The sequence below is a fragment of the Gopherus evgoodei genome, chromosome 14, assembly GCF_007399415.2.
Source record: "Gopherus evgoodei ecotype Sinaloan lineage chromosome 14, rGopEvg1_v1.p, whole genome shotgun sequence".
Classification (NCBI taxonomy): Eukaryota; Metazoa; Chordata; order Testudines; family Testudinidae; genus Gopherus; species Gopherus evgoodei.
Genome location: NC_044335.1, coordinates 18300822 through 18321063, shown reverse-complemented (window position 1 = coordinate 18321063; position 20242 = coordinate 18300822). Strand labels below are relative to the sequence as shown.

General features: G+C 43.5%; 1 protein-coding gene across 4 annotated transcripts in view; it reads right to left on the bottom strand.

Moving 5' to 3' along the window:
* Window positions 1–509: 509 nt before the first annotated feature.
* PREX1 (phosphatidylinositol-3,4,5-trisphosphate dependent Rac exchange factor 1) overlaps window positions 510–20242 on the bottom strand; it is a 238754-nt gene continuing 219021 nt past the window's right edge. For all 4 annotated transcript variants that reach the window (XM_030533287.1, XM_030533286.1, XM_030533285.1 and 1 more), the window contains 11 exons: window positions 16454–16582; window positions 14316–14357; window positions 11811–12028; window positions 10886–10985; window positions 9559–9702; window positions 8670–8784; window positions 8068–8134; window positions 7226–7413; window positions 5819–5921; window positions 5101–5168; window positions 510–2814 (listed from right to left, as the gene is read on the bottom strand). In XM_030533287.1, the coding sequence (XP_030389147.1) occupies window positions 2772–2814; window positions 5101–5168; window positions 5819–5921; window positions 7226–7413; window positions 8068–8134; window positions 8670–8784; window positions 9559–9702; window positions 10886–10985; window positions 11811–12028; window positions 14316–14357; window positions 16454–16582 (1217 nt within the window). In that variant the 3' untranslated portion in view covers window positions 510–2771. The remainder of the gene's footprint in view (window positions 2815–5100; window positions 5169–5818; window positions 5922–7225; window positions 7414–8067; window positions 8135–8669; window positions 8785–9558; window positions 9703–10885; window positions 10986–11810; window positions 12029–14315; window positions 14358–16453; window positions 16583–20242) is intronic.

Sequence of the window (20242 nt, the reverse complement as noted above, 5' to 3'; positions counted from 1 at the left end):
GGAGGCTGCTTGGCCAGTGCTTGCACACAATGCAAAACCTCAGGGACAAAGCAGGAGACAACTTCAGCTATTTGCTTGTCATAGCCAGCCAGAACAGATGTGGCCCAATTGCAGGGATACCCTGGAGTCTGACTCTGTTTTCAGTCTTGAAGATTCTATAGCCTGAGCCTGCTCTGCTGACATCACTTGTAGTTTAGCATGAGCATAGCCTTCTTACTCCAACTGTGCTCACTTTTTCAGGCCTGGCCTCAAACTTTGCAATTATACAGTCTCAGAACTGCTCTGTCCTATTTTTAATAAGAATTCTGAAGTGAAACCGCATCTGTGGGTGGTACTGCACAAACAGGAAGAACTCAGCACTGCAGAGTCAGTTTGATCAGATATCAAAAACAACTTTTTCAAACACCTTCAACTTTTGACCTTTCATAGCTCTGCAAAGTCCTTAGTTCTTTGTTGTTAAACAGAATGTAAGGGGTAACTTATATAAATAAAATCATATCTTCTTTCACTGTAATATAAACCAACTTTTAATAATAAAATGTTCTAGCATGTATTTAATGAGAATAACACATACATTTTAATGTAAAACAGTGCACAGTGTAAATGCCCGTTCATCATCTTCTATGCGCCTTCAATGTCTGTACGAACTGCATAAATGTAGGTCAGGATCCTCATCTGGCAGTGTAAATCAGATCCACTGAAGTCAACAAAACTATGCTGATTTACCCCAGGAGAGGATACTAGTCCCTATGTTTTTATTTCGTGGGTGTTTGAACAGTTTTTCTTTACATATCATTACAGTTAGTTTTAAGTTAGGGGATTTTTCAAGAAAGACCATTCTTTTCAACAGCAAATGGCAAGATTAAGTCTTCCAAGACTATGAAGAAGCACAAACTGCTTTGAAACAATGTTCTGCTGATCTGACTGCAGTGCAATGGATTCTATAGTAACTGATGCCTGTGTCTGAGATGTAACAGGAGACTGACTCACATAAGCCTCAGCTGTAGACTGAGGTGGGTCAGACGAAATATTTAAAAGTAAATAAAACAAACAAAAGTGTATTCTTCCCTCCCAAAAAAACCAGTCTGAGAATGAAAGAAACAAAATGTTAAAAATATTTAATAATTCAGGAAGCCAACACAACCCCTCAAAACTTGTAGTAAGTTATTTTGTGCTAGTTGAAGAAATCAAATTAAAAAAACCTTTGCAGGCAAGTGGGAATAGATGATTTTTAACTTAATATTTGGGATGGATTGGATTGTTAACCAAATAAAACTGGAGTTCATTAATGCCTTGTTCAGCAAAAACAAAATAAAACAACAACCCCCCCCAAAAAAAAAGAAAAAAAAAGAAAACCTTAATTCTCTAGAACGTCCATCACGCCAAACAGTTCCTGAAGTCTCCCAACAATGAATTGTTTTAAAAGAGACTATGGCTTTTCTATGGTGAAAGAGAATAATGTTAGGTTCCCCCACTGCTGCGGAATTTTGTTAGATATAGGTGAATCATCATTAAGGCACTCACTCCAAAAGAACATTATTTCTGGCCTGAGACTGCTGACATTCTCAATGAGTATCAGCCAGTAATTTGGAGACAATTACTGCACTAATGCTAATACTGATAGAATGGAGAACAATTTTGAAATAGGAAAAAAATAAAGTACATTATATACATGATTCCTTTTTCTTTTAACTTAAAAGTCTTCCTAATACATTTTAATAACTGTATTAAAGACTACTTAAATACCGAAATATTTTAAATAATGTAGAATTGTTTCCAGTAAACTGGGATTAGCTGTGTAATTGCCAGCATATTGGTCCCATTTTAAACAATATAATTTTTATTTAAATCTTGTATATATAATAACATGATCCAAAACAGATACTCCACTCCACATAAATAACTATAGTTCTTCTGACCTGGTTTTTAAAACTACATCTATTCAAATAATCAGAGTATAGGACTGCAATTTATTTTCCTTGTAATTTCTCCTAAAAAATCCTTCATTGCCAAACTCTCCTGTAAAATATTATTGTATTTCCAGAATACATTATAGACCATTAGTAAAAAATGTTAATCCCAAACCTGAACGCTACAATAAGTAAGAGGAAGTAATGGTAGGTATTATGGAATGCATACTCTGCAGCATACAGAGATTGGTTCTCAGTGGGCTGAAGAGGAAAATGACTCTAGAAGAAATACTTTATATTCATATGGAAATAAACCAGAAACTTGAGCTACTCATTGTTCAAAAGTGCAGGTCAGTATGTTAAATCAGTGGTATTTCTGATGCTGTTACTCAAGACTGCTGACCAAAATTATGCTGGCAATGAAATGGATGCCAGATACATATTAGGAGAGTAGATGTGCTTCATCTTGCTTTTGCTTTACAGATCCATAACTTGAAGGCCACAACTTTCAGCCAGTAGCACAGCTGAGTCATTAGTAAAGCTGCAGTTTCTTGACATGGAATTGCTATTCCTTCTGGGAATTCTGGCAGAAGGCAGTTTGTTTGTCTCAGCTCAAGGGTGTTCATGGTTAGAGAACTTCTCCAATAAGCCAAGGAACCATAAGAATCTTTGCCCATATACTGTAGGAGTTCTCAGCAGGTGAGCATCGCAGATTCAGCTCTTACTAAACACGAGACATCCAGCACCATATCCTCCCGTCTCCATTTAACACCACCAGTGTCAGTTGACATGGGTCCTCGGGCAGGGTTGCTCTCAGCTGAACACTTTATTGATTCCATAACATGGGTGTCTCTTTCATTTTTATAAATCCCCATCTAAAGGTGGCTGACACAGCCTGTAGAGTCTATAAGGGAGGATTAAAATTTGGTGTTACATGGCATAAGGATAATAAAAAGATGTTAGAATTAGCATATGACATTCAGCTTTTTATCAGTCTAAAACGTACTCATTCATAGTGTGACAGGAAAAATTCAGCTAGTTGTAATTAATCATTTTACAAACTAAATGTGCCATTAGAGAATTGCTAATTAAAACACAGAGGTGTTATCTTAAAAAATGACTTTTATTTTTTGAGACCTTACTCCACCCCTGTGCAACCCAAGTCAGATTTAGGCCTTTAGCAGTTGGCAAGCCATAAATTATTATTTTTACTAAGTTTTTTATTATATGGCATGGACATTTTTAACGGAGACAAGTCTCATTCCACTGCGATGCCAATCAATGTACTTGTCAATATGGTTGATTTACCCTTGTTTACAGAGACATTTAAAAATCCCAGAAATTGGTGATAGACAAAATGCTGAAAGTGGGGATTTTTCCATCTCCCAATTGCATGATGGTTCTCTGTAGTTTATTTTCCAGGGCTTTGGCCAGTTTAAGTTTAAATAGCTCAAATGATGGGGCCTTCCATAACTTCCCTTCCAAGATTATTCCACAGTCTAACAGGCCTCACTGCTAGGAAATGTTTCCTGATACTTAGCCCAAATTCAGTTTACCTGAAATTAATTTACTTTTGCTCATTTTCATTCCATTTAGTCTTATGCACATTACACTGATGAAACCAAATAGGAACCTGAGTGTCTAGGCTTTTCAAATGTTTCCTAAAATGAAAGGCTCTTTGAAACCCTAAAATCAAATATGAGGCTTTTCTCGCCTTCACTCTACTTTGTAAATCACAACCTACAGCTCCAGTGTTATATATCCCGAATTACTTCAAACACATTACACCTTTAGGATCATAAAAATGGATCTTAGTTAATGAATATTCATTAAAAGGGGGAAATGTCACTGCTGCTGGAATTGCGATGCTTGACATTTGGGATATGGCACAGAGTCACATGTAGACAGTGCATATTCATCCTTTATTGAGCTGGCACAAGAGTGGGTGAATGTAGTAGAACCAAAATATTGTTCCTTGTGAAAGGTCTCTGAGAAAGCAAAACCAGGCCAAACTGTGTTACAGACAACTTCACCTCATCCACCAACTACTGTTTTCATACCACATGCTTGAAATAATTTTCTACAAGCACCTAAAGGGTGCAATTGCCACTGAAGGTGGGAAATTATTTAGGGTGGTCCAATGGGGTATAACTAAGAGAAACTGGATGAAAAGGAAAAATTGACACTGAAATATACTATGGTCTAAGCCTCATCTCATAGGACTTTCAAAAGTGGATCAGATGAAACATTATAATAGAATAAACCTGCACTGTCCAGGAGAGATGCTGTATACCTAAATAATCTTTTCCACTGATCATTTTAAGGGCCAGAGCTGACTTGCCTTACTCAAATGAATCCCATTAACTTCCATAAGAGCAGATGACTTCCATGGGGTACTTGCATAGCTGAGCAGGATTTGGCCCTAGCATTCTATAAATGTTCAATGAAGTTATAAAGGAACCCTCTTCTCTCCTCTGGGTCTGTTTGGGAGGAGGATGGGGAGGACAGAGAGAGGGGAAATAGGTTAAAAAAAATCTCTCTCAGAAATAAAGATAGTAAAAACCACCTGAAATTATGTCCTTCGGGGAGATACAATGAGTATCTTCAGCTCCTATTGGAGTCAGTGGGATTTGCAGGTGTATAGCCCCTCTCAAGATTTGACCCTCAGACAACAACAGAATGGCTATAACTTTGGACAATTGATTCTTCTAGGAATTGCATCACCATAAATTCACTCTGATCTGAGCTGCTTGCTCTTAAACCCACTCTGCAGTAAATCATGAGACACACAGGCTATTCCAGACACTTCATGGGGCTCTGGCCAAAGCATTAGCTCATGAATTATCTTTGCATAGTTGCAGTCGGAGCTGCCATTCAAGAATTTCTGCTCCTCAGCATTCCACAGATAACTGACAGCCACTGAGCTTTAGCAATTCATTGCCCTTTTCAAAAAAACCAGCAGTGATGTTTTATTTAGACAACACAGGAGGCCTACAAGTTAATGGTGAGTGACAGAGGATCTGAAACAAAGCTTTTTTAAATACTGGTGCACTTGGGTTTAGTATAGTGATGGCTGGGATAGTTCCAGGTATTGCTGCTGAAGAGCTTCTCAATTTGAGAAGGAAATGTCACAGCTGGGTGCAAAGATGCAACACAAATATTCAGATAACACATACTGTACATAACCTACCGGGGTGCAGACTGTGGCATCTGATCCATCACTTTGAGATTTTTAGCAGAGATTTCAACCCTTGGTCCCTAAGGAAACATAGAATTTATGGCATTGATAATATCAATAAAACATCTGACCCTTAAGGGAAAATATTGTAACAAGAGTCTGATTTCTATCTGACAATCCATTAACTACTTTTAGTAGCTCTGGAATCCACTGGGTGGGTACATCAGCCATCTGCGTTTCCTTAAGATGACAGAAGTCCTAAAGCACTTTACAAGCACTATGGTCTAACACTAGGAGATTGCCACCATATAATGTTGTATGCATGAGAACACTTTATGGAATATACAGGATGTATATAAGTATACTATATGGCCTACATTTTCAAAGACCAGCCTCTCTTTCTTTCGTACATGTTTGTACACATATTTTACAAGGGCATAAGCCTGCACATTCTGTACATTTTTTGAACATCTGTGCACACGCTTTAAATAATGTAGTCCTATGTATGCACCTTAAATAGCCTAATGTCCACACATGCAAATGTTAGAATTTGTTCCTGCAAGGTATGCATGCAGTTGTACAAATTCTACTGTGTCTGGATGTGAGTGTGTGTATACACAACACACATCTCCACAGAGAAATTAACTGGTATCTCCACAAAGAGATTAAGATAATGGCATGCAGGTGATCCAGCTAAGGAAGTAGTAATAGAAAAAACCTAAATACTCACTTGCTTTCTCATGATGTCTGTAGCCTGCATGATACATTTGGGTAAAAGGCCATGACTTCGAGCCAGTATGGCTGCTTGTTCCAGGGACACACTCAATGTACTTCTGGACATGGGTACATAAGGGAATGATAAATCCACAAACCATTTTTTAAAATTACTTATAACTTTTAACAAAGTCTTGCGTTACGACTTTTAACAAAGCTACTTAGCTAGTAACTGCAAATTAACTTGGCCACTGCACCATTTTTTATGTTTACTTTCTGGTTTCCTATCTAAAAATATATAACCAGTTATAAGAACAGGAGTACTTGTGGCACCTTAGAGACTAATACATTTATTTGAGACTAAACTTTCGTGGGCTACAGCCCACTTCATCAGATGCATAGAATGGAATATATAGTAAGGAGCTATATATACATACAGAACATGAAAAGGTGGAAGTAGCCATATCAACTCTAAGAGGCTAATTAATTAAGATGAACTATTATCAGCAGGAGAAAAAAAAACTTTTGTCGTGATAATCAAGATGGCCCATTTCGGACAGTTGACAAGAGGTGTGAGGATACTATCACTATGTGAGGATTATCACTACAAAAGTGTTTTCTCTCCGGCTGATAATAGCTCATCTTAATTAATTAGCCTCTTAGAGTTGATATGGCTATTGCCACCTTTTCATGTTCTGTATGTATATATAGCTCCTTACTATAGGTTCCATTCTATGCATCTGAAGAAGTGGGATGTAGCCCACAAAAGTTTATGAACAAATAAATTTGTTAGTCTCTAAGGTGCCACAAGTACTCCTGTTCTTTTTGTGGCTATAGATTAACACGGCTCCTACTCTATAAGCATTTATGCAGCCCAGCTCAGTGACACCTCTCCTACACCACGTAAGCTCATGAAGTTACGCTGTTGTGATTTCAGATGGTGTTATCACATGGCGGTGTCTCATTGCTGGTGGTTCATGTAAGTGTCTTCCATGAGCTAAAAATCTTCTGAAAATGAGTTATTGTTTACATTGAAATTTTGGGTCATTTAATAAAATGATTTTATTAGCGTCTACAAAAAAAGATTTAAAAACCATTTATTAGAGGAGGTCACCTCTGTGATTGAAAACTGTGTTGACTGAAAAACATATGCTCTGTGCCCACCTAGCAAGGGTTATTAGTAGTTGCATGGGGACATAGAGTCTCAACCACTGTACAGCAGTGCTAGAAGTCACAGCAGTGCTTGATATCACAACCCATCCTAAAATAAAACTTGCCAACAGAAGGGCTTTGTTCATTCTCATTCTTAGAGGGCCCCTCTCTCTCTAGCAGTATGTAACTAGCTCAGATGTGATACTAACTTTTCTTCTGTATAAGAATCTAAGCAACACAACAGTACCACGGACAGTTTCTTAAATCTCACCTCTGCATCCCAGTGCCACACATGGCAATCTGACAGGCTCCAAGGCGGTAACAGAGCTCTGAGGATATAGGCAGCAGCCCAGCTCCTGGTGTGTTACTACTAGAGTATCCCGACTGGGTGGGTTTTGTATTAATAAAGGACTTCATCAGTCTGCACAGCTCATCCATTGCATTAATGGGGCGAATAAGCTACACAGGAACAGTGAACACATGCATCAGTGGCATATTTACTCCTTCATTTATATAGACTCTTATAAGAACTTTTTTCCTGTGTCTAATACTCTACAGTAACAGCTCCTTGGTAGATCTAAAGTAACAACTATTCACAGTAGATATGATTTTCAGCACAAAAAGTGAGGACTTGACAAGGGTTTGAGACAGTCTGTTGCAAGTGAACACAAATCGTATCAATCTACTTTCCAGTACATGTTAATAACTGCACTGATGGGAGTTCCTGAATCGTCTCCACTATAATAAAAATACCTGAATCTCTGTATGCTTCTACAGCATGCACAAACATTCACACGAAGCATCTGCCTCAAATACAGACTGTGTTGATTACTGAATTGAGCTTTAGGTGAGGGCTTGGGAGATGTTGCTTTTATTGTACTGTAAGTTGTGAACAAACTTCTCAAAAAATTAGACAAGTGATCATTTCTAAACTGATTGCAGGCATCACATTTCTGAGTGACCGAACTCTAACAGAGCCTCAGACAGGCTGATTCAAGACCTTGGGGCAAGGACTGTGTTTTTGTTCTGTGTTTGTATCACACCTAGTGCTAGAGAGTCCTGGGCCATGACTAGGGCTGTAAGGTGCTACCACAATATAAATAATAATAATACCTGGTCAATTTTCACTGCTGTTGTATTGGAATCAGTAGGCAAGTTGGATCTCTCAAGGTAAAATGTCCTGCAATTAGCCATTAAGAATTGGATTAGTTGGTCAGCATGTCACTTCACTAACTACTGCATAACATCTCAGATGGATATGAAAGGAAAGTCCTGTGGTCCAAGATGGTGTATTTTCTTACTGAAGCACTTGAATTGTTTCTTTCTATAGTGATTGAAGATTAACAAAAAGTCTTTTTAGTTTAACTTTAGCTCCGATCAAAAATCTGAAGTCCAATTTAGATGGAAATTGCTTCTGACACATTCCTATATTCCAGGAGGAGTTTATAATTAAGGCTATTTTTTGCTAAATAATTTAAGAGGTTTTCAATACACTAAAGATTAAAAAAAAATGCTTCTGATTAAAAAACAGTATTTGAAACTTAAATGGAATATATTTTTTCCTAGAGATCTCCTTTCCATATCACTGGCTTCTCCAAAGCATCACTGTGTACAAGACACGAAACCATCTGGAAAGAAGAATCTGTCTGTGAAGGGTCCTGAACAAACAGCACCCTTTCCTTTTTTATTGGGGGATGGGAGGACAGGCACATTACCTGAGTTTACGGTAATATTGCTGCACTTTTTCAAGGGAGACTCCATTAATCTGTTGGGGGAGTTCTTCTAGAGATGAGTCACCTGGCTGGGGCTGGCTATCTGGGCTTTCAAGAGCTAGAAGGAGACAAGATTTTTAATAACTATATTACTCTGGCTATCATTTTTTTCATTTGATTGTCTCTCTAGTTCATCCCCCTACTAGGGAGCTGCCAAAACATGTCAAAGACCAACCATGTGAAAAATAAGATGAAGTGAATTTATTTTGCTCAGTGGGGATGTCTTCTGTGAACCACAGTTTTCATTATGACACCTCAAAGAGCAAGGGCTACTATGGTACCAGGTCACTGGAATATGGTCATAGTGTTATTGCACTGAAGGAAGTATCCTATGCCATATGTCGCAATGCAGGACAGTGGTTTAGCTGGTCCACATGAGGTCCCTTGATGTTTGGCCCAGATGATTCTACGAATACACACATATGTGTGCACAGAAAATGCATACTTTAGAAATCCCAGTCTGTGGCATAGGAACATGGACATTTTCAGACTGGATCAGACCCATGGTCTGTCTAGTCCAATATCCTGTCTCTGATTAGATGCTTCAGAGGAAGGTGCAAGAAACCCCACAGCAGGCATCTCTGGGGATAATCTGCTCCCCATGAACATCTCAACCTAACAGTCTTACAGCATATTAACCTCCCAACCCAGTATATCAGATTGTCATTCTGGGGAGAAGTCAATTTTTGCCTCTTAAAATATTTTCAATGGAGTTGTCAGTTTTGTTTCAATAACAAATTTATGGTCATTCCTTAATAATGAACCTTAAAATGTTTAGCAGCTAATTAGATTCACATCACTTGTTTTTCTTGGTCAAGAGTTTTGTGGGCACCTTTTGTAAAGAGCACTGTGTGCAGCTTCAAGCTTCCCCCGTTCTGAAAGCGAGATGGCAGTTTGGAGAAGTAGTAGCTGTCAAGGTAAAAGATAATCTTCAAAGCCTGCCGACTTCCTTCAATGTGGTAGAAGATGTGAGTATCTGGGGAAACAAAGATAAAGACATTTGTGTTTTTCTGAAACAGCAGTGAGAGACTAGCAGTGTCTGTGCATGTCAGTCCATTTAATAACATCTCGTTACTGACATGTTAGAAGTGAGGGAAACACTATGCTCAGAAGAAGCATGTTGTTTACAAGATATGCCATCAATTAACATGATGTTTGATACCATCATGCTGATTGCTTTGCTTGTACGTAAGATCCCTTTCCTCCACTGTGTGTCTTTCTTTTCTATCAGATTTCTAAACACTTTGGAGCAGGGACTGTCTGCTTCTCTGTATTTGTACAGCACCTAGCACAACGGAGCCCTGTTCTTAGCTTGTCCTTAGGCACTAGTGCAGTAAACATGGTTAATAATAATAATAATAATAATATAATAACATCTGTTATGTGAGCTTGTACTGGATAAACATGGCAGGAGTGTATGTCCTTTCACTTGCCGAAAGGCTAGTGAATAATAAACATCTGTCTGGAACTGCTCACCCCAGCTGTCATGTCTCTGCACTTGCTGGGCAAGAAACAGGAAGGCTCAGTGGTTCCCAGCTGTAGAGGTTTTACAAGTGGCATCGTTAGATGCTTCAGAGGATGCAGTGAGGCTGACACTACTAGCCCTACCCTCGTGCAGTCAATTAACAGGTCTGGAGGCAAGGTCCTCAGCAATTACTTGCAGTTATGATTATAATTTCTGTTATGCTTTAGCCACTAGAGTCACAGAGAGACTAATACTTACTATTCCAAATAACAGCCGTAGGATAAGGGGCTAAGCAGATATTCCAAAATGGATAGTCAGTCTGATAAAAGATAGCAAGGGATACTCATCTCACTAAGTTTCTCCTCCTTGCTCATATGAGGCAAGTCCGAGCAGTAGTCCTGGCTATGAAGAAAGCTGATTGGCTATGATCCTGTCCTACCTGGTCCAGAAAACAGGGCAAGCTGATGCAAGTTATCATTTTAGGGCCCAATCACGCAATATAACCTTGGGTGTGGTGCTGCGTGACTTTAACTCCCATTACATTCTGTGGAAGTTGTGGGAATGCGGCACTTCACATGAGATGCTCAGCGCTTTTCAGGATTGAGCACTTCTGAAGGATTTAATATCATGGAGTAAATTGACCAGGAATACAGACAAGAAAGAAGAGTTCATAGAAAAACCTAAAAAATCTCACTTGCTACGAGACTTTCGTCCAGCTGCTTGAAATAAAAGGCAACCTTGTCCAGCTCAGACAGAGTGACTGAGATGTCTTCTAGCATGATGCGCTCTTCCTTCTGTGGTGGAGAGAAACAAACACGAATGGGTAATCTATCCAAAGGGAGAATGGACATAAATGTGTCTCACTCCACAGTTCTTGTTTTTATCAGACCTGATTTCCCTTCATAGTTTCACACTCATTTTCCTTCTAAAATTATTATTTTTGCTTAGATCCTGCCGAAGTTGGTCGCATTTGCCTGAGAGCTTCCTACTCAACACAGGCCAGTGGATTTTACGATTCCTGCCCTTCTCATACTAGATGTGGCGCCTCCAGGTCAGGCTTGGAGCACATAGCCAGGGCAGCATGAGAGAAAGCTTTCAAAACCACTGCCTGTGTTGAACCTGGGTAGTGACTTCAGTCAGCACATGGAGAAAGGACCAGATTTGCAGTTTGCTCTGAGCTCTGGGAACACAATGAACCATTTTTGACTGCTTATTAAAATTCATTTTCTCACCAGCAGAGGGCAGGTCACACACACTTTCCTAGCAACTGTGAAATTAGTCCACAGTAAAGAAGACAGCATTACTCCAGAAAAAGAAACCTCTCTGGCAAAATATCAACCTGCCCCTTCTCTGTGTGGCAGGCTGTCTATTATCTTTCAATAGTGAAATGTGTTCACCTGGCCCAGGCCAGCAGTTTGGCATTTGTGAGGATCAGTGTGTGATGGGTAGGCTGTTAGGATGAGAATAACAGAGAGTTCCTTGAGGGGGTAGGAGTTTCCCTATAGATAAACTCAGAGGCTCTGGCCAGGAGGTAAGTAGGAGGAAAGTGTCCAGGTGACCTTGAAGAGATCAGGATTCACTGTGAAGCTGTGAAACCCATTCTTTAGCATCTCTCTTACCACACTGGGGGACAGCAGGGACTGGTAGTGAAGTAAAACCCCAGTGGCTGCTATCTGCTCCAGCCATTTCCTGCTGGCATCCCTGCTGCTCTCTTCATACTCCCCGTTGTTGTTGTATCTGTAGTTGAGAGCAGCCAGCAACTGCTCCGAGAAAGTGCAAATAGCAGCCACCAGGGACTGGCAGAAAATGACATCTCGTCTCAACTGCAGCTCAGTATCTGCCAGAGAGAAGGGAAGAGAGTCACAAAGGAGTCAGAGGGAGTTTGTCTGAGATGGAATGGAAGGCAGTCTCTGTATGACCTTTGATTTGAGCTGTCACCTTGCACTGGCTCCTGCTATCTGTCCCCTATTAGGAGAGGCTGGGGGTGTGAGAAAGACAGAGGATTTTCCAGCCCAGTCTTCCTTTTGTTTTCCCCCATACAGATGCCAGTGCCTACTTGTCCATTTGTCTGGATGCCAAGGGCTAGATGGTTCATGTTTGTCTGGGGGAATCTCCACAGTGTTTACTGTGCTTCCACTGAGCCTGCCAGTCAGTCTTATGCTGGCCAAATAAACTGTCACACTTCAGGGGATTGCAGATTATACAAAGAATATGCAAAGGGCAGAAAAGGGAAGCACATGAATAAATGAAGAGTGGCTTCCTAGGCACCTTGAGTTTTTCCTGATATGCAGTAGGTACGTTATAGCAGCCTCTCTTGTTCCCAAGAAAGTGTTTTCTAAAGAACGAAGCTGAATACATCACATGGAGGCTTTGATGATACAGATTGTTTTTATAAAGCACTGAATGCAACAATGAAAGAACTAAGACAAGCAAGACCAAGGGCCAGCTCCTCAGCACAGGGCAAAGAGGGCTTAAAGCTGCTCTATCGACAATGGACTCCCTAGATGATGTAAAGGTGGCACAGCCAGCTCTACACCTTCTCTGTAGGTTGTTCCATAAAGGGCTGAGGAGGAAGAATAGGATGGGGCAGAGCAAAAACCATTACAGCTCTATTTACACCAGGGTCGGTTTGGACCCCAGCCAGCCCCAGGATTGGGGGAAACAAAAAGGTGGCTTAGAGCCACCTTTGCCTCCTACTCTCACTTAGTGCAGCTGAGAATCAAGCCCCAGATTTTCAGCCATCCTTAAAAATGATCCAGCAAATGATGAGGACATATTATATGTTATTATGTATTGCCTTTTTTTACAGATACAAAATATGGCTATTTACATGTGCAAATGAAGTAACTGTACAAATAGGGAGAGAGAGTTATCCGATTTGCCAGTGTGTGTTTTTTCCCCTTGTAATGATGATGCCTGCAATGTATGCTGGTGCAAATTTAGGGTACGTCTACACTGCAATGTAAATCCAGAGTTCAGATTCTACTCAGAAATCGCACTGACCAAGAGCTCAGGCCAGGCTCCCAGGACACTATGGGTGGGGAAGGTCCGAGTCTGAGTCAAGTCAGGTCCCAGAGTTTGCAGGGTATACACAGCCCTCACTGGATACGTGCTCTGGGAATCTACCAAAAGTGTCCCCCAGTCCCAAGGGTTGACTATTTTGTCCTCTGGACAGTCAAGTTTGCTGGACAATCAAGTTTTCCGACACTACAAAGAGCTAGAGTGGTCCCATTTTGGGAGGGCGCAGGGAAGTCTGGGATATGGGCGGTTGGACTCAGGACTGTATAATGCAGTGTAGATGCTGGGGCCCCATGTTTCAATGGGTGCTAACCTAGGTTACAAATGAGTGTAGACACTCAAGCGCTAGGTTAACAAACCCAGAGTTTGCTACCTCAGCATCTTCTAACCCTGGGCTTACACTGCTGTGGTCTTAGCCTGCTCCTTTTAAAATCAATAACAAAACTCCCATTGGCTTCAGTAAGGCAGGATCAAGCCCTTAGGACTTTGCTATGTAAGTTTGGCTCTTGTTAACACTAAAGGGACTTATATAGATGCACTGAGGAAATAATGAGCTGGTTAAAGGGGAAATGCACATCCTAAAATTATACACAAGGCAAAACCCAAACTCCTTATCTTGGTAGCCTGCTTGAAAAGAATGACAGGCCCACAACCTCATAATGAATTGTGCAATAGCTTCTCATTTTTTTTGCTGCATGTCTCCACCACATCAAGAAACGGTGGAGGCCAACTGGGAACAAGGCTTACACAAAGGGAAGAAGATGAAGAAAGGGCAAAGGGACATGGTGCTTGATGACATTTACAACACGCGTGGTGATACAGGACCATAAAGTGAGCAACCCCAAGACTAAGTGAGACTGAGCAAAAAGGAAGTAGGAAAGAGCTGCCCAGCATGAGCACAAGAAATGGCATAATGTCATCAGTAGCATGGTTGAACCAGATTTGCAAGCACACCACTAGCTGGATAATGTATTGTGATCTCTGTGACTGGACAGAGCGATTCAAACATACGCAGGCATGTACACATGCCAGCTAAACTACACACTTTAGGACATCTACCAGCATGGCAAAGTTTTCCACCAATACCCCAAACCAGAAGCCCTTACCTGTGCATTTTAGCAAGGCCAGAAGCAGTTGATTCTTCCCATCTAGAAGAGAAAAGAGAAGGAAGGACCTGATAAACATGATGCAAAGGTGGATTTGATTGTACCCTGCTGACACCTCTCTCCATCTCTATTTAATCTTGAGTTATTCCTTGCTATAAATGTTTGATTAAGCAGGGAGCAAGGCATAAATCAGGCCCCTTGATAGATTAAATGCTCCATCGACTACCATGAATTATTGGGAACAAATTGCACATGTGGAGGAATCCCTACAGAGGTGATCTCAGTGCTGGGCCTTGCACTTGAGAGTAGACATCACTAGACTCAGTCATCCTACTTGAATCCTACTGAAGCTTTTTAAGCAGGGTGTTTTGTAAATGTAATGGTTCAGGGAGTTACAGGGACTGGTTACATCCATCTCCTTCGCTCACCTCCTTTCAGAATCTGCCTAGTCTTTTTTCTATTTCATTTTCTTTAAGTGTTTTTTAAAATTACACCAGCAAGCAAGTCACTCTGACCCAATTCAGTCCCTATAGACCAGGGCCACCCAGAGGGGGGGACAAGAGGGGCAGTTTGCCCCAGGCCCCGGGCTCCGCAGGGGCCCCCACAAGAGTTTTTCGGGGCCCCTGGAGCGGGGTCCTTCACTTGCTCCGGGGGGGGGGGCCCGGAAAACTCTTGGGGGCCAGGCCCCAGAGCTTCTTCCGCTCCCAGTTTTTGCCGGCGGGGGGGGTCCTTCTGCTCCGGGGGGGAAGGACCTCCCGCCAGCGAATTACTGCCGAAGCGGGACCTGCCGCTGAAGTGCAACCTGGTCTTTGGCAGTAATTCAGTGGTGGGCCCTTCCGTTCCAGGACCCGCCGCCGAAGTGCCCCAAAGACCCGCGGTAGGGGTCCCCCGCCACCAAATTAGTGCCGAAGAGCGGGCTGCACTTTGGCGGCGGGTCCTGCTTCGGCGGTAATTTGCCGGCAGAGGGCCCCCGCCACGGGTCTTCGGGGCACTTCGGCGGCGGGTCCGAGAACGGAAGGGCCCCCCGCCGCCGAACAGGGCCGGCTCTAGAATTTCGCCGCATGGGGGTCGCCCTGCCGCTTGCTGGTCCCGCGGCTCCGGTGGACCTCTCACAGGCATGCCTGCGGATGCTCCACCGGAGCCACGGGACCAGCAGACCCTCCACAGGCACGCCTGCGGGAGGTCCACTGGAGCCACCTGCCGCCGATGGCCCCAGGCCCCCGGAATCCTCTGGGCGGCCCTGCTATAGACTTCAGAAATAGACTAAGAGAATTAGAAAAAAGTTCCACATTATAATTCAATCCACAGTTTTGGTGCTGTAATACATCATCACTGGGAAGAACAATAACCCACTCTCCCCACTCCCCTCTAAAATCCAGGTCTATTTATTTCAATTATCATATTACACTTAGCGAACAAAATTCACTGCCAGACTGGGTAACCAGAAGTCTACCTAGTACAGCATCTTGTCTCTGCTGGTGGCCCATATCAGCAGCTTCCAAGGAAGGTGCAACAAAAACAGTGCTTAATTTGTGCCAGGGCTTGCCAGAGCTGAGCACCTCTAGGCTTGACAGTTCACAGCCCAGGCACCTCTGGGCTTACTGTGTCAAATTATGAAAGTAAAAAAATTCTTGAGCCCCAGCACCTAATTGCTTGAGCCCTGGCACCTCTTTCATACAAATTAGACACTGACCAAAACTCTGCAGTAGGCAGTTACAGAATAACCTGCCCCTTAGGAATGTTTCCTCCTGACCCTGATAGTTAAGACGTTGGCTTATGCTCTGTAGCATGAGGGCAAACATAAAGCAAAAACTGGATATTTCAAACCCATTCCATTTTAATATGTTGCAAAGTTGCTGGGAACTTAGGGAAGGATGATTTTTCCATAGATACAATTTTCTATCTTAACAGTCAGGTATGGGCCAAAACCAAACGTCAGAACAACCCCAAACAGTGGAGATGTTTGGCTCCAAATTCTGCAACTGGTTTTTAGCTCCCTAATGATCTCAACAAAAACATCGGATCCGGCCCCTCCCCTTTTTATTCACTTCCATGAGCTTTACAGCTTGTGCTCATCTCTAGAAACAAAACACTCCTTTAACACTGAACGGATAAATGACCACCCTGCATTCACAGACCTTCCACATGTTTTTGAATGGTTTCAACAAGGTTCTTGATACGCAGTGGAAGGTTCCAGGGATCTTCCTGGACACTGAATTGAATATTATTCCAGCACCTTATTGTGGTTTCTTCCTTCTGTTTAAATTCTGCAGCAAAAGAGAGAAATTAGTCCAAGCAGCGGAGAGATGCCGCATAACTCAGAGTAGCTTATTAGCTATATAATTTGCATATAGGTCTAACCAATGAATACGCTACCTACAGCAACCATCACCTGTGAGGGAATTTCTTAAATGGATCTGATGCAGATAGAAAAAAAGATTGCTATTTCCTATAGTCTTGTTAAAACAGAGTCCTTGCTTGTTATATTTTCAGCATCATACACAAAAATTAGGCATGCAACTCACATGCACAATGCACTGGAATTGTGTGATTAACTTCTTTTGCAATATATTACAAATAGATCCCTGAGCACCATGGCTGCAGAACTAAGCTCAGCATTCCCCTCTGGTTCTCTCTGCCTCTTCTAATGTATAGCCAAGTATGTCTGTGTCACCTCCTGGGGGAAATCAGACCAACACTTAGTTAAGGCTGTGGCTGCTGGGAACATATAAGCTAGTTAATATTCTGCTTTGTTTCAGGTAGAAACCTATGTATTTTGAACTGAAGAGGGTAAATTCTATTCCTTATGATGCAGTTATGTGGTTTAGCCAAACACTCTGGTGTCAGTGGTACTGCGAGCCAAATTACTGTCTCCAAAAAGAGAGAGGATGATTTGCAAGTTCTCACCCATCACTGAGATGTGACCATGGTAAGCTCTCCTTTTCATGCTTATTTGCAACTCGGGACTGCATTAAGAAGGTAATTTGGGCAGAGATTCCCACTGACTATAATCAGGGCTTGTCTAGTCCTGTAGTGTGATTCCTGGTGATTAATATGGGACCATCCTGAAGCTGCAGTGAACTGAAAGGCTCTTTCAGTGCAATTGAGTCAGTTTGAATAGACAAGTCTATGTTTAAGTGAAACAAACAAAATAAAGCTTGATGAAAATATGTACAGGGTGGCTGCTGTTTCCTTACTGCATTCAAAGGGATAAGGTACTCTACAGCCTTTGTAAAGGCAGGGATAGGTACTCTACAGCTGTTGAAATGTCACAGGAACATGGCTTTTCAAAATATTTCCACAGTGTTCACAGGAGCCTCTCCTAACTCTGAAGAAGAGTGACTATGCAAGTTGCCCATGTAGCTAAAAACAGGGGATAAAAGAAAGAGAGAGAACCCTTGACCAGAACACCTGAAGATCAGCCAAGATAAAAGACGGTTACTCACCTTTGTAACTGTTGTTCTTCGAGATGTGTTGCTCATATCCATTCCAGTTAGGTGTACGCGCCGCGCGTGCACATTCGTCGGAAAACTTTTACCCTAGCAACTCAGTGGGCCGGCAGGTCGCCCCCTAGAGTGGCGCCACCATGGCGCTCCATATATACTCCTGCCGGCCCACCCGCTCCTCAGTTCCTTCTTGCCGGCTACTCCGACAGTGGGGAAGGAGGGCGGGTGCGGAATGGATATGAGCAACACATCTCGAAGAACAACAGTTACAAAGGTGAGTAACCGTCTTTTCTTCTTCGAGTGATTGCTCATATCCATTCCAGTTAGGTGAATCCCAAGCCTTACAAAGGCGGTGGGGTCGGAGTGAAATGTGGCAGAATAAAACTGCCGAGCCAGAGGCTACAGCCTCTCTTGACTGCTGAACCAGGGCATACTGCGAAGCAAAGGTAAGGACCGAGGACCAATGGAGCTTCGCGACAGGTCTCGTGGGTAGAAACACGAGCCAGCAAGGCGGCAGATGAAGCCTGAGCCCTGGTAGAATGCACGGTGATGTGGCTTGGGGAACTATGAGCCAAATCATAACAAGTGGGGATGTCCGCCATCACCCAAGATGAGATCCTCTGAGAGGAAAACAAGCAAGCCCTCCCTTTGGCCCGCTACCGGGGCAGAGCTGGGGCGCCTTAGGCAATGATTCTGTCAGCACAATATAATGCGAGCACTCCACAGATGTCCAAGGAGTGCAACGGTTATGCCCATTGCGTTGAGCTGTGGGTAACATGAAAGGCCAAAACACTTTAGGGAGGAAAGCCGGGTGCGGTCATAACTGCACCTTGTCTTCGTGGAACCTTCGTAAGAGCTCTGATCTCAGAGACCCGTCTGGCCAAGACTAGGTTGAGGTCCCAGGGCGGGGCTGGGCGGCGCACCCGAGGGTGCAAGCGCTCCAAGCCCTTGAGGGACCTCGAACCCATAGAGCGTGGGACACTGAACGTCCATCTTAGCCTGCTGGAAGGTAGGGATGGCTGCTGAGAGTATCCTCAGCGATGATACCGCCAGATCCTGCCGCTGAAGGCCAGAGGCAGGCCAAATAGAGGGGATCGAGACCTCAGCAGGAGCAAGATCGAGCGTACTGCAGCTGTAAAGGAAACGCTTCCACCTGGCTCGGTACGTTGACCAGGTGGAAGGCTGCCTGTCACCCCGACTCAGGTACGCAGGAGCCACCGTGAGGCGAAGAGGCTGCAGGTCCGAGTGACGAAGCCTGTCATTGCCCTGAGTGATGAGGTCTGGGCTGACAGGCCGAGCAACGTGGTATGTCAGTGCTGCCTGGACCACTCTGGAGTGATCATGATGATGCACGCTCTGCCCCTGCGGAGTTTGAGCAGGACGTAACGAACCAGTGGGAACAGTGGGAAGGCATAAGGCAGTTGGCCGTTCCACGGCATCAGGAATGCGTCCAAGATCGATTCCGAGGAGAGACCTTGGAAGGAGCAGAACACCTGGCATTTCCTGCTCTCGCGGTGAGCGAACAGGTCTGTGTGAGGAACCATCTCCACTTCCGGAAAGCGGGACGCCGCACATGGGGCAGAGTGATCACTCGTAAGACAGGAAAAACCTGCTGAGTCAAAGAGTTAAGACGTTCCGAATGCCTGGGAGAAAGGACGTCGCCAGCTCCATCGAGTGGGCCATGCAAAAGACCCGGAAATGGATGGCCTCCTGACAAAAAAGGGGGAAGGACTATGTCCCCCCGGAATACTTATGAAGCACCTGGCCATTGTGTTGGCTGTAAACACCGAGATACAACGGCCTCGCAGCTGCCGCTGGAACCCCTGGCATGCCAGGCGGACTACTCTCATTTTTGGGGCATTAATGAGGAATGCCAGCTCCCTAGAAGACCGAAGGCCTTAAGCTCGGAGGTGACCATGAGCACTCGAGCAGAGAGATGATGCGTCCGCCGTCAGGGGCAGTGAGGGCTGGGGCGGATGAAACCGCATCCCTGTCCACACCAAGGAGGGAGTTAGCCACCACTCTAGGGAGCCTAAGGCGTTCGAGGGAACGGTGACTACCCTGACCACTGGCTCCCTGTCCAAGCGGTACGCCGAGGTGGGCCGGACTTGGAGAGGACGGAGGCGGAGCTTGGCGTGTTTGGTTACAAACTTGCAGGCAACCATGGACCCAGGAGACTGAGACAAGAACGAGCTGAGGTCGTTGGGAAAGCCTTCAGACCTCAGATGATTGTTGCCATCGCCTAAAACCGCAGTTGTGATAAGCAGGCTCCGGCTAGGTAGGAGACCAAGATCGCCCCTAGGAAGCCCAACCTCTGCGTGGGAACCAGAGTGGATTGCTCTATAGTAATCATCAGGCCTTGAGCTGTGAATAAGACCGTGACGATGCCCACGGGCTGAGTGGTTTGTGTCTCAGAGTCTCCTCGGATAAGCGAATCGTCCCAATACGGAAAAACGCATATCCGACATAGCTATGGTAGGC